Source organism: Zootermopsis nevadensis, unplaced genomic scaffold (assembly GCF_977971745.1).
Source record: "Zootermopsis nevadensis isolate Lab colony 2312 unplaced genomic scaffold, Znev_1.0 Znev_ptg000001l, whole genome shotgun sequence".
Classification (NCBI taxonomy): Eukaryota; Metazoa; Arthropoda; class Insecta; order Blattodea; family Termopsidae; genus Zootermopsis; species Zootermopsis nevadensis.
Genome location: NW_028259133.1, coordinates 13,809,298 through 13,823,850, shown reverse-complemented (window position 1 = coordinate 13,823,850; position 14,553 = coordinate 13,809,298). Strand labels below are relative to the sequence as shown.

General features: G+C 36.7%; 1 protein-coding gene across 21 annotated transcripts in view; it reads left to right on the top strand.

The window, feature by feature from the left end:
* bru3 (CUGBP Elav-like family member bruno 3) overlaps positions 1–14,553 on the top strand; it is a 704,578-nt gene that overhangs the window by 634,662 nt on the left and 55,363 nt on the right. For all 21 annotated transcript variants that reach the window (XR_015533760.1, XM_087343446.1, XM_087343430.1 and 18 more), the window contains one exon: positions 9,302–9,381. Coding sequence is in view for 20 of the 21 variants with exons in the window: in XM_087343446.1 (XP_087199572.1) it covers positions 9,302–9,381 (80 nt within the window). In the remaining variant the exon portion in view is untranslated. The remainder of the gene's footprint in view (positions 1–9,301; positions 9,382–14,553) is intronic.

The following is a 14,553-nucleotide window of genomic DNA, read 5'->3' as shown; positions in this document are numbered from 1 at the left end:
TGGTAAATAATATGAAAGATTGTTTTTGTAGGGTTATAAACCCAGCAGATACATGTAAATGGTGGAATTATTTGTTTTAATTAGGCAAAATACAATTTTTGGAAGAACTACGCATACAGCAGTTAACATGAAAACAGGACTAAGGAAATTTAGGAGAAACGAATCAAGGAAAGAGATAAAGGAATTTTTCAGTTTATTAAAGAAGCTAAATTGAAGAAGAGAATACAAGATACCTAATGATATACGGTACGATGAACATTGCCCAGGAATGTTACGTGTTTAAGAATGATACATGGTTGTCTATAACTAAGAATTATCTTCGCATTCACGTACACGTTACTAATAAATTATTAAATATACAGAACTGAAACTCTGCATAAATTATTTGTTTGATTTTACGTTAAATAAACTATAAATATTTATATATTTATACAGAAGCACGCTAAAAGCATAACCCCTCAAATATCTACATTTTAAGTAGTCAAATTCTAGACAATGGCTTAGATGTAAGGGTTTCTTAACATAGAAATGGTATGTAAAGCTGTGAACTATATTCAGTTGGATCGGGATAGAGTTCAATGATAAGTTTTGCTATTACGAAAATGCGTTTTCTGTTTCCATAAAAGGAGTGAAATTTCTATTAAGTGACTATTATCTTATAGAAATAGATTTTGCTGAATGGATTTATTTAAGAGTTAATTATTCTCTCTAATCAACAATTTTTTAAATTCTGTTTAATTTATTTTATCGAGAAAGTTTACGTGACCAGATATTCTGCTACGTGAGTTTTGATTCCGCTTATATAATCGCGCAGTATCCACCAGTACGACTTAAGGAGCTTAGTTGCAAGACAAATGCTGTCCCAGCTGACCCCAGCATGGGGGCATTTGTGTACATGAGCCCGAGCCCCTCCTCTACGGCTTCAGCACTCAGCGGCACGATAAGACACGAAAGTCGTTGTCAGTAATTGTGAAATAAATGCATTGTAACATTGCTTTAAACAGAAGCAGCGAGTGTAAGAGATTTCAGCAGACTTGGTGCGTGAAGGTATCATGACCTGCCTGGTGAAGTGGTCTAATGAAAGCAGAATGTTCCATCCTTTGGAATACGAACTCCTGTTTCCTTCATGTTTATTAAATCTCGTTCTTCGTTTGACAGAGTAGTTTATCGGAAGCTTGCAGTTGCATACGCTACCTGGTAATACTAATAAAAACGCTGTTTAAATGCTAACGGAATAGGGGAAACGGGGCACTTTGCAACATGTGCATGTGTACAACAGCGCGTATTGTCTCTTGTCTGTATACTAGCGCGCTCCACTGCGCTGCTAGTGTCACAGAGCTTCTGATACCACGTGATAAAAGTTTATCTTTCCTGCGTCCGTTGTTTTTCTGAGATTTTTCCTGCTTTTACGGATTGTCAGTGAAGTTAAGCCAATGTTTTCAATGTAAAATATCTTGTCGATGTTTCATGTACAGTCCACGACTGTAATCTTGAGACTTGCGGGGTGAGAAAGTGGGGTGAAGGAGGAAGGAGGAAATATAGCGTCTGCCTCTAACGCTACGGACTTCCTGCATTCCTTGCAAGTCTCAAGATTACAGTCGTGGACTGTAGTTGTCCTTGTTTACTGAGATATGTATTTATTGTATTTTCGCCTTCCTGTCAGCTGTGAGAAAGTGACAATTTAAAATTCTATGGCAGGTATTATGTTTCTAAATACATCAACCCCGTGTTTAATTCTGATTTCCGTTGAATTTCATGAATGGAAATTCTGAATATAAAGAATGTTTCCACACGACAGTAGCCTTTTATTTGTAAACGTATTTACATTAAATTAAAATAATTTTTTACCCACTCTGAGTTGTTTTACTAAGTTTTATGTGAAATATAAGCAAAGAAAATTCTCTTCAAGACCGCATAACGTGGTCATCCATAATGCAGGATGATTTGAAGTTGTGAGTGGGGGTTACAGCCCTCTATTCGTCCTAAGCCTGCAAGGAGATAATGTTAGTGGGACCTTCGTATTATTTCACACGTCAGGGCTTTCCCCTGAGCATAGAAGCGGCGAATTGTACGTTCGTACAGTGTGCTGCAAGAAATATTCGACACATTTTTACATATTTTCACGCACAGTGGATTTCTGGTTACTACTGTCACTTTAAGTTGGAACCCACTGTCACGACTGGCTAAGGTGATGTTTTCTGTTCGGAGATTTGCGGTCCTGAGTTCATTTCTGTGATTTTCTGTTTTCTTTTAGACGAAATATTGGATTTTATCTTAAAATAGGTCAAGACTATTTCCATCCACGTTCCTTCCAGTTCATCCTTCATCCGTCATTCTGCGTCACATCACCGATTCAGTTTAGAACACGTTAAATAAGCTAGTTAGCGTGAGCTAATATTAACTAAAAAACATCACTGCCTGTTTCTCAAGCATACAAAGTCAGCATATTGACATTTCTTGTTTTTAGCTATGATTTGATTAATCAGCCTAATAAATTCTGAAAATATAATAAGCTCTAAAGGATTCTAGCTATGGTGCATTACGTTCAATATTGTAGATTTTCTAGATGTACCCATCGTTTAATATTTTAAATCATGCCACTACGTTTTAGGAGCTCTTGTCTTCAGGCAAAAACCCTGTTCTGGTGGATCCCATAGGAGGGCTAATTCCAACCTCTGGTTTTAGAATATTGAACTATGGACGAAGTTCAAAAAAAATAGTACTGCTGAGAAAACAATAGACCGGTAGTTTTTCATGCTTCTATTTTGGTGGTTTCTGGTAAAAATTTTAATTTTCTTTGCTGTCTTTGTCGAAACAACTGGAATATTAGTGTAGTTGCTCTACTTAAGTTTTCCCCTTAAAATATATTTCCTAATCACACAGATCCAAGATGCCAGTCATCCTAACATGCTAATCTACTTTGTCTCATGTCAGAACAGATCTGTGCTTTACTTTATTCGTTGTTTGATCCAGAAAGTAGTTTGTGGACTTTTTAGGCATGAACTAAGTTACACGCACTTCATGACGACTTCTCAAGCAACAGAATAGGCCTGTGTTAATGTTTTAGTACCGTGCATTAAATCTGTTAACTTATTAAAACGCCTCCAGTTTTCTGAAAACGAAAAATGATGCATCTCTCTCTTTCTCCTCATTATACATTCCTCAGTAATGTCAAGAAACTTTTATTTTTCGATTTAAGGGGCTTCACGCCTTACCAAATATCGATTTATGTGAAATGTGACAGCCGTCTGTATAGTCAGCAGTATTTTGGACGCAGGCCTGACCCACAGCTATATCCCCAAATGGTCTCTCCCTTAAGGTTTCGCGACTAAAATTGCCTATGCTAAATGTTTCATGCTTATCATTAATCTTAATTTGATTGCCAAATAATATATGTTTGATACAAAATGTATCCGAGCCTGAGCTACGCCACAGTAAGATATGAATGGAAGATGGAAAGAGACCAACGAAACTCGGAGATATCTTGCGGCAAGAAAACAATGAGTAATGATTATAAAACTCGTCCTTACATACCTTTTACCGGTTTCCTACTGCTTCCTCCATCTTACGTCCAACTCACATTCTCCTCAGCGCATGATGTCAGACATCTTGAATCTGTGTAGAGTTACAGCGTGTTCTAATAGTTGGGCTGTTAGCCTGTACGATGGCAGGCGTGAAGGAAAAAGATGAATTGTTTACTTATAATGTATTTAGAACTGGCAATTTGTTACGTGCAACGGGTAAGGTTAATGTTCTGGGTACGGAAAGGTTATCATATAAAGGTTTTTAAGTGACCACTATGGCAAAACAGAATTATGCCCTGTACAAAAGAAAGAAACTAGTATGGCTGCCGTTAGTGGGAAAGTAACAGATGTCTGCTGATAAATAATGGAAAGCATCGCTTCATAGCATCACGTGAGCAATATAGTCATATCTTATTACAATAGACCTTTCTGCGAGGCACTGCTTGTGATACAGTTGTGTTTTACGGTTAATGTCGGATAGTTTTATAGTGATGTGTGTGTTCTTCTGAAGATTCGATTTTGCGCTTTTTTCTTCCTGTGTGCGCTCTGTTGTTTGTCTTAAAAAATTCATTCCTGTGGCTTGTATTCTATTTTTGTCACTTTGTCGAATTTTTACTGCAGTAGGCCTAAAGGAAGTAGTAGAAGTTAGCTAATGATTTGTACAGTTTTTTGTTTTGAATTTGTTTGAAATAAGTTTTTTATAAAGTAGCATTAGACCTATTCAAGAGACTCTGTATTTGAAATATGAGTATTCTGTAATTAAATCGATTAATTTCTGCCTTGAGATGCGCTTTTACAATTCAGAAATGTGGAATTTTTCATTACTACAATATCACATTATCAATAATGATTTTGTTTCTAGTCAGTTATTTTCCTGAAACACGGACACATACAGAAATTTCTTCTTGCCTGTAAATCTTAATTAAAGCCTAAGTTGATTTAGAGGTTTGTTAGATGCTGTTCCTTTTATTTAAATAACTTTAACATCGCTGTAAAACTTATTAAAATGTAGGCTTGTAAAGTGATGTCGTTCAGCTGCGTGACGAGCTCTGAATTAAACCCACAAGGAACCTTATCTTGGGAGAGATTTTTCCTCGTTAAGGAAATCCGAAAACAAAATACACTACGCTTTGTATTCATTATAATACACCGCTGATGAACAGTTAAACCTTGCGAATACATATGTGGGCCATAATAGCATTAAATACAAATTAATAATATATAAGAAATACTGTAATAAATATGAAAGGGCAGTAACATTATACTAGGTAGGATTTGAGGTTCTCGCGGTGAAGAGCATGAAGATGTCTGTCTTCTGGGTTGTAGCGCCTTGTAATGTGGTAGGATTTTTCGGACGCTTCAGGTTATCGCCCTGATCATGGAGGCGGCAAGGACTTCTGAAACGATGGTAAACTTCTACCAGACTATACGGCGCTCCAACCCCCAAGACAGTCATCTTTAACATATACCAGTTTAAAAGATAAAAATAATCTGATTTTTCAGTCTGTTTTTGTAAGGGATTAGCCAACTACTAAAAGAAATGTAATAAAAGAAAGGGGGTCTGGAAACGAAACAAGTTACGAAATGTAAACACCGCGTAATATTTGTGGTGCGTTCGCCAAAAATCTGAACTTTAACATTTAATCAAGGTAACCATAGTAACCGTGGTAACCAAGGTAGCCTGGAGATTAAGCGCCCAACGTTTTGTGAGATTTGTCTTTAAAGAAATTATAGTTTAATGCATGTTTTGTGTAAAGTAGGAGTTAAATTCAACAGATAAGAGCCAGACTTAAATTCACTACATAACTTTTAGTGTAGGTCGGAGATAATGGTAGTCCATTCAGTAGCTGCAGAGATGAAACATGCGGACGGACATGGCTCACCGGTGTGCTTTCACATCTTGCACCATGTCCAGCTAACACAACGTATTTTTCAACTCCGCACACCTTAACGCAGGAAAGAAATAGCTTCTCATCATAGTATAAAACAACTGAATTATATATAAATCAAACTCCATTATTGTTGTGCCACCATTACGTCGTTTCCAGTTTCTTTCAGCGGCTTACAGATTAACAGCACCTCCAATCTTGAATATTTTAGCCGAACAGCATGGAGGGTACTTTTTTTGTTCTTACCAAACTGAGCGGATTGCCCAAGATTTGTGAACAGTTACTTATTTTATTAAGTCTTGTTTCAAACATGAATTTAACATTCTCCATTCGAACTTATTCCTTACAATGTTTTCACACTCGGTAATACACCAGAACATTGTGGCATACGTAACGAATAGAACCTGTTACAATCAGTTATTTTGAAATGTCACATTTTGTCATTCACTTTCTGTTCACAAATATGTCCTAAATATGTTTTTCTCTAAATTTTTAACAATTAGAAAACACAGGCTACCGCAACTTTTAATCGTGGATACATGGGCCGGAAGAAATGACTCACACAAATTCAACGGAAAAGAGTCCTCTTTGAGTCTAATAGTTGCTCAGATGGTTAGAAGAATTTCCGCCATTTATGGAACCAGAAGGTTCATTGCCGTGTTCACAAGAGCCCATCGCTGAATTCTTTCATGGAACAGTTTAATTGAACCCACACGCTGACATACGTTTTGTTGAAGATCATCTTTATTATTATTCTGCCATCTATGCCTCTGTCTATAAAATTACTTTTTCCTCTCAAATTTTCAGATTAAAATTTTGTATGTATCTTTAACCTTTTAAATGCGTGCTATATACCTACCACCATCATTTTCATTCTTTGTTTTCCCTGGAATATTTTAAGAAGAGTGAAGATTATTAAATTCTTCGTTATGTAATGTGTTCCTCCTTGTCATTACGTCCTCTCCCTTTGGTCCAGTTATTCTCCTCTCTGCTTTCTTAATCTGTATTCTTCCTTTAAGGTGACTGCATCACACTTCTTTTAATTTATTCGACATTCCTTTGTAAACTGGTACTGTAATTGAACATTCCCCTCGAAAGTGGTCTGCTTCTAAAATATTCATGTGAGAACGATTCGTCTGTGATAAAAGTTTTAAACAAGAAACGAAGAAATACAAGTCACGACACGTGTATTGATCCATCAAATTACAAAGGAAATACGTGACGTTTTTAGATAAAGGTTGAGTTAATTCCGATACCCGCTAAGGTAACTCCATAACGGAAGTAACGGACTAGTAAGCTAATACTCGTTCAGCTAGTCGGTAAGTCCTCCACCATTTCATCTGATGCCAATTTCAGTTTTGAGGTGAACTGAAATTGTTTCTACGATTTGACTTCGCCGCTGTGGAGAGACAGGTCAGAAGCCACTAGCGGCATGAAAATGGTATCGCCTGACTCATGCGGCAACTTCTCCTACTCGTGTGTACGGCGGTGGAGTATAACAGAACGGTACAGGCGTTTGATATGGAGAAAGTCCGTTCTGTGTTCCATTGGTAAACGTTATTCTAATATTACGTGTTCTTTTCGTAACTTGAGGTGACATAACAAACCCGTCCACTGATGAAGTTACGTGTATGTCTTCAGTTTGGGTCAGAACAGTTATTATACATTTTTAATTGTTTGGGGGGAGGGCAGGGGGGGAGGAGGCCGTAACCAATCTGAACATCTTGCCCTGCTGTTATATGAAGTTTTGCTAACCGCAATGTGTGAGTGTAGGGAGAATTTTAACATCGTTCTTCACTAGTTTGAAGCGATTTTTAATCACGGATGGTCTTGCTGATATTTTGAACTACAGAATCTGGGAGGGTTCTATTATTCATAACTACCGTCTTCACATTTATTTTGAGAAACTGAATTGTGAATGAAATTGTAAAATTGTCTGCATATAATGTACAGATGCGGATTAAGCTGAACTCTGGGTTTGTGGCACGAGTTAAATTCACTGTATTCATTTCCAAATTATCGTACATTTTTCTACTTAAAGCACATTGGAGAGCGAACGACAGAAGTCACAGATAAACTCACACCTTCTGGACAAAACACTTCTCTAGTAGACGTGTAATTACATTGTATAGATGCATACTTCGTACTGTTTAACATATCCCCTATAAAATAGGAGGATTTTGTGAAGTATATTTAGATTTCTCCAGTTTTATGCATCTACATTGTTTGATTGCGTGGTGCTGAGGGTAACATTCGGGCCATAGAGAGAATTAACAAGATGTCAGGGAAAGTTACGTAATGAGGCGCTCTATAATTTGAAGTCTTCGTTAAATATTAGAATGAATAGGATTGGAGGATAAAGACATAGCGCGGGAAGTGAGAAGTGGAAATTGAATTGTAATAGGAAAATATGAAGAAAAAATCGTCTTTAGGAAGGATAGGCCTAGATGTGATGATGATATTAAGAAGGGTGTAGATCGGATGTCTGTTCTATCTGTCTCAGGATACGGTCGTTTGATGGCATGTTCTGAGCATGAAAAGCCTCGGACTTTCTTCAACAGCCGAGCAATTGTTAGCTTCTCAAGAAGGACCTTGCTCCGTGCAGTTAGATATCTTCAATTTTTAGTATGATACATTGACATAAAGTAAATGTGAATCTAACGATGATTTTCGTTTTCTCATGATCCACATAAGTTTTATTAATTAAATGTTGTGTGAGTACAAAGTGCATAAAACCGGACCAGAAAACTTCTAAAACAAATAATAATTAATAGTTGTCTTTGTTTGTGGGCATTGCACCACACTTATTCTTGAAGCCTCGGTGTGATTTTTTACGTATATTTAACGAACCTTTGTGTCTGCGTTTCCTCCCTACTTAGTTTATTTGGAACGTTTCAAAATTGAATAAAAACTGACGTCATTCCAGAGCCTTCTAGAACACTAGTTAGCAACCCTTGTAATTCGCATAAGTGTCCCCTTCATTTTCCAACTGCAGCATGCCTCCTTATTAGTTCCATTGTGTGTCGTCGGCAACAGTGCCACTTACCTTTTACCTCCCCCCCCCCGCCTTCTTTTCCTGTTGTCCCCTTACTCCTCGCAGCCATTATAATAACGATAATGTGTGCCATCTCGAGTGACAGTCGGTTATTAATCACCTAGACTACGACAGACCGCTCTGCGTATAATACCATGACAATGAAACTATGACATCTCGCAACAGAACACTTGTGAGTGATTACTAAGACAGAAACAAAACTACTGTAGTTGGTGGAACAGCGTCCTGAATCCTCCTTGTTCGTCTGGACGTTATTCGCTCGTGTCGCCGTGAGCCCCAAGAGGGACATTACTATGGGAATCTTAATTCAAGTTTGTTAATGGCGACTTCTGCCTTTATCAAGAAGAAATGACACTATTCAACACAGTTATTCTTTACAGTCGCTCATCCCTCCCTGTTTCGGATACAGAAGATCCATTATCGTGTCTACGATAATCCATCAGTAGACCCAGTACTGAGCCGGTTTAATGTAGCTCGCGCCCTCACACCCTACTACTTAAAAATTAATTTTATTCTCTCATTTACGTCTAGGTCTCCAGAATGGTCTTTTACCCTTCAGGCTTTCTTTCTAAAGTTTTGTACTTTTGAGAACCCATAAAATATGGGAAATTTCTTGGCCAGCTGAACGACTATCAGCTTATCAAGATGTAAGAGTTTCTCAGTTATGACCTACGAACATTTAAGATCAAATTTAAACTGGACATGTTCTCAGATATTACACATAAGCCTACCCTTTATTCTCAGATTAAAATAATTATTGGTTTTATGAGCACATATATGTGTGTGTGTGTAATTTATGCAGTTCCTCTGATGTTCCTTCATTTTGTTTGCAGGTTGTGCGTTTGTCAAATTCAGTTCACACCAAGAAGCCCAGGCAGCTATCAGCAGTCTACACGGGAGCCAAACTATGCCGGTAAGCTGGATTACGTAACTTCGCCATAAAATCTATCTAGCTGCTTTATAGGTGGCGCCGTCTGTTAGCAATCAAAGTAAATGACATCACATTAGTTTACAAAAAAAGAAAAGAATGTAAGCAATTTTCCATTATCCTTCGTAAGCACAAAATGGAAGCCCTCTTTTATTTTATTTTACTTTCTTTCGTGCTGCAATAAATTCGCCCTTCAATTAAAGAGAAAAAATGAAAAAGTTCTGGATTTCAGTTTTGTAATAAAATACACCTGTTTGCCCGTCTGTTTTAGAACAGTTTGAAATGTAGTTGTGCCTGCCCGTCGACAGATGGCGTGGCTTTATCAGTTGCAATGACTTGAACATGAGAGCCATCTCCAATGAAACATCCATGACATTCACAGTTGGCTGATACATAACAACTGCCAAGAATGATTGTGGTGTGGCAGGTTTCAGATTTTCAGTTTGCTATGAAGGACGAGAGTATAAAAGCAGATGACAAATCGGCATGTTGTAAAGAAAGAGCCCGCTTTTACGTTGGTTTTCCCCCCTTAAACTGCACGGCTGGCAGGAATGTTACATCACACGTCTTTATTATTTACCGCTGTGTTGTTACGTAGTGATCGCTTTGTGCATTAACCAATTGCCAAACAGGGAAATAACTGTGGACATAGATGGATTTATGGGTCACAAGACTAGTTATAGTCATACTGCAACCAGAATAGGAACGGAGTAACGAAAATAATTGGATGGACGAAAGGACTCTATATGTAAACTTACAACCATCACTCTCTGTAAATAAACAGTGAGCATGTTGTGGTTTTTTCTTCTTCGTTATTTTAACGTCGCTGTTTTTTTCCCTACATATATTGATGGTTAGAAAAATCGCTTACGATCCTTGGAAGAAAAAGACGAAGAACATTTCATCATAAGGAGCGTTATAATTTGTATTCTGCAGTTAACAGGCCCGTGTTAGGAATAAACTTATGTCTGAGAATGAAAAGTAATTTGGGAGATGAGGAATGGATACATGCATGTTAACGGGAAATCTCAAGTAGATAGGTCCAGTGTGAAATCTAGAGATAGTTGTAAGGATATTATTAAAGTGGTTGTTAAGGGATCAGTGTATGAGGTCTGAAGCGGATTCAGCTGACACAGGGAAAGGTCCAGAGGCTGTTAGTAAAATGTTTGGCAGCAGAAATTAAATTGTTAGAAACTGGCAATGATGTACTGGGCCAAACAAAATTTAAAACACAGAAACATGTAAATATATATATTTATACCGTAAATGCAGGAATAGACGAGTATAAAGAAAAATTAATACCGTCTATACTTTAAACATTGTAACTTGGCAGCAGTACTCTGTAGCTCGCTGTCTCAGCGTCTGTGTCGATAATGTCTTTGGCTTGCGTTGTATATCCGTTTGTTTTCCTTCTACCCTTAAGCTAGACGAGTAAGTAAATGAAACTCACAGTTTGTTCCCGGCTGAAGTACTTCAACTTGCACTTCGTTATATACTGAAAGATGCCGAGATACAGGGAGATAATTCAAAACAGGTGACGTAGTTGGAACAGTCTGCAACATAGGGTCTGAATTTCCCAAGGGTTAAGGCACGATAATAGTGCAGTAGGTTCTGGTAATGGAGCCCTTGCGCTTCGACGCCATCATGTCTGTAAACAGTGATGGTCTGTGTTAGTTTGAAGTTATAAGATAAACAGTACCTGGACAGCCAAGCATTCAGTGTTACCGGAAGAATAACACAGCCCTTGTACACGATTAACATAAAGTAACAAGACTTCATACCACACGTTGTGAAGACGATACCAGTTTAGTTGCTCAGAAATTCTCTGTGTTTGCTATAATTAGTTAGCAGCCTTCATTACTATTGTAATTGTTTCATTGTGTTCATTACCATAATGTTTTGATTGTATGAAAATCGTGTATCTACATCACGAACTTTTACATTTGTTTTGAACTCTTATCCGTCTCATGTAACATGAAAGGTAATATTTCTTTCGTTCTTATCCATTTTCTTAAAGATATATCACATGATTTCTGGTCGTTGCTGGAGTAACTGGAAATTTGAAATAGTCCCGTTTGCCCTGTAATATAGTGGTATAAACAATTTAAACATTGAGTAAGGAATTATGTTCAGTCGCGGTGTTTCTATTTTAGTAACTTAGTACTAAACCTCCTAATTTATTGTCATCATGTATTGGGCTTTATAATTCGTTACTTCTCCGTAATTTATTATATCTGTCTTTTATGAGGTCTGTCTATTCTGTTCTTTGCATTGATACTGTAATGTTTCCTTAGACATTCTGTCTTCATTCATTAGTAGCATCTGCTCCTAATATAATAGCCAGTGTCCGTCACGCTTGACTGGACGACGCTGGGATGAAAATTATAAAAATAAATGGCGCCTCTCTTCGTAGAGTTCCTACGAACTTGTTGAAACGGGTTGAGTTATGTCTGCAACATTATGAAAGACAGTGTCGGCATGTAATTGTAATCAAATATGTATAATAAGCGTGACATTCAGCCTTGTGTTGCGTGACTTTTGGGTCATACAGCAGTAGTTTACAGTAATGACAGTTACATGCATTGGTAAAAGAACTGTACTTCAGGTTAGGCTAGGTAAAACAGAAGTTGATCTAATCTAACACTTCCATGCAGCTGCGACGGAAACTGCTGCAAGCAGATGACAGAGAATATAAAATTATCCCCTGGTTCTTTGACATTCTGTAGTAACTAATCGCCCGTTCTTCCCTGAGATTTTTAACATACAGATGTGATGAAGTTTCGTACTTAAGAATCTTATGATAATCTTATAAATATATTCCTGCTGACTAAAACAATAATTACTTATATCTTATACATCGCGTAGACACATAAATAAACTGCGTATAAATATGAAGTGATCGATTGCCATGCAACGAAGAACTTATGGACATTGATCGCTTTTACACTAAAAGAGGTTTCGGTCACCTAGAAACCAGGCTAGACACGGAGAACACTGGACGAAAGTATTTTAAATGTGTTGTACATAGGATTATTTTCTGTGTGCAATTTTTTTTTCCTAAATACACAGTAATCTGGCAGAACAAATCTGTTTACACAGTCTCAGAATCTCTTTCAATTTGCATTAAGCCCTCTTGCAATATATATTTGTTTTACATTGTGATTTAACTGTGTAATATTATTGTTTTTTCTAACTTGTTATTTATCTGCTGTTAAATTATAGCTACTAGAAACACTTCAGCGGATTTAGCACAGTTACTTCGAAAAGTTTATCACAATGGAATTAAATAATTTTAAAGAATTAATCATCGTAATAAGACACTAGAGATCGTGCTGAGATGTTTGTTCTTTTTAATAAGTGTTCAGGCATCCTAAAACAGATTTTATATTGTGATGATCGTTGGTTGGTATTTAATGTTCTTTATGTATTCGTTTTCTTCCTCATTTCAAATTATCGATTGTCATATATTGGGAGCCAATAAGTGCCACGTGTAGAGTCGTGCGTAGTTGTCCATAAACAAGTTATAAAGTTAACTCTGAATCACTTTGCAATCTAATAATATGGTCGACTCCTGTCCAAAGTAAATGAACGTGATTTACAGAGACTAGTCCACGAGAAAACATACCAATCGCATTGAACACGTGGGTTTACTCAGACATCGGTGTTTCTTTCCGCATACAGAATAGTCTCTTCCATGTTAATGGTTTGATTCTAATTTGTAAAGAGCGTTATTGTACAAATCTACCCGGAAGATAAGTTGTCAGTCGTCAGAATTTTCAGAGTGATCTTCTACTACTGGGAGATTTCAGTTGGTAAAAACATAAATTCACAATTTTTCCAACTCCTGTTTGCTCTCATGATGTAAAATTTCCGTGGCTTGAAGGGGAGGGGGGTTCCTCTATTTTATAAAGGGTTTGTAGGGTGCAATGTGCTTGGGGGCCTATTAGAATTTACATGACTGAATAAGAATAAAGAAAAATGAATTTTAACCGCAATCAAAGAGTAAAGGATTAACAAAAAATAATAACTCCCTTGAATTTTATGCCTGGTAAGTTCCAACTTGCTCATGGCTTCCATCTTCTCTCTCCACTCTTTTCCCTACAACGCTTTTCACTTTTTACATTGAACAAGAATTTAGCCATGCTTATATACTTCAACGAAAAAAAAAAATATATATATATATATATGTACATGGGCTGTAAGGGAAAGTAGCAGTGACTATAGCAAATAATTGGTTCTTTTGATGTATTATAAATTAGGTTCTGCAGTTGATATAAAGATCGTGTTTTATGTAAAGGTAATGGAGTTAGAAATGCGATACCAGGGACCTCTCTAGTGATATAACAGGATACTGGAGTTGGATTCAAGTGTTCAAATTGACGAAAATAATGTATCACGCTCTTAGGAGACCACGATTATATTAAATCTAGGCATAGTCATTATTTATTTTTATTTTACAGTTTACATCGTTAATCCCACAAATATGTTGTTATTATAAGCCAGTTATTCTAAAAACTGTTAATATTTATTGGTCGTCAAAGTATTCAAAGATTACTTTATTTCTACTCAATAAAATTTGACATTTTGAGTCTCGTGGAAACGATATAGCGGAAAATATATTCTGAATCTTTAAAATTAGTTTAGTATATATTTAGTTTCAGACTTTACTATCTCCATGGAGCAGAGGAACAGAGTGCGTCTTCAGAAATTCATTCCCTTCAGCTAGGTAAGGAATTGTCCTTAGTGTTATGTCGAAATTTTCTTCATCGTCTTTACAAGAATCCGTTGTTGGACTATATCTGTTTTAGTTCCACTTTACTATTATCGTGAAGTCTTGGCTTGCATTTTTCCAGCAGAACTTAAGTATGAATTTCTTGTCTTCCATTAAAATATATTTGTGCAAAAATAACTGTTACTGCTGCTATTGTTGTTATTAGTAATGTTTAACAATATAATTTACAGAGTGTTTGCCAACAGCAAAGATCCTGTGATGGACAAACACTGATAAATAACAGTGCAGTTAAATCCAGTTAATTATTTAATTTAATGTACTAACTCAACATCTACAGGAACCAATTAGACTGCCAAATAATTTAAATAAAAATAATAATGATGAAAAGACTGCAATATGAAACTAAACACTTGTGGTAGCCTATA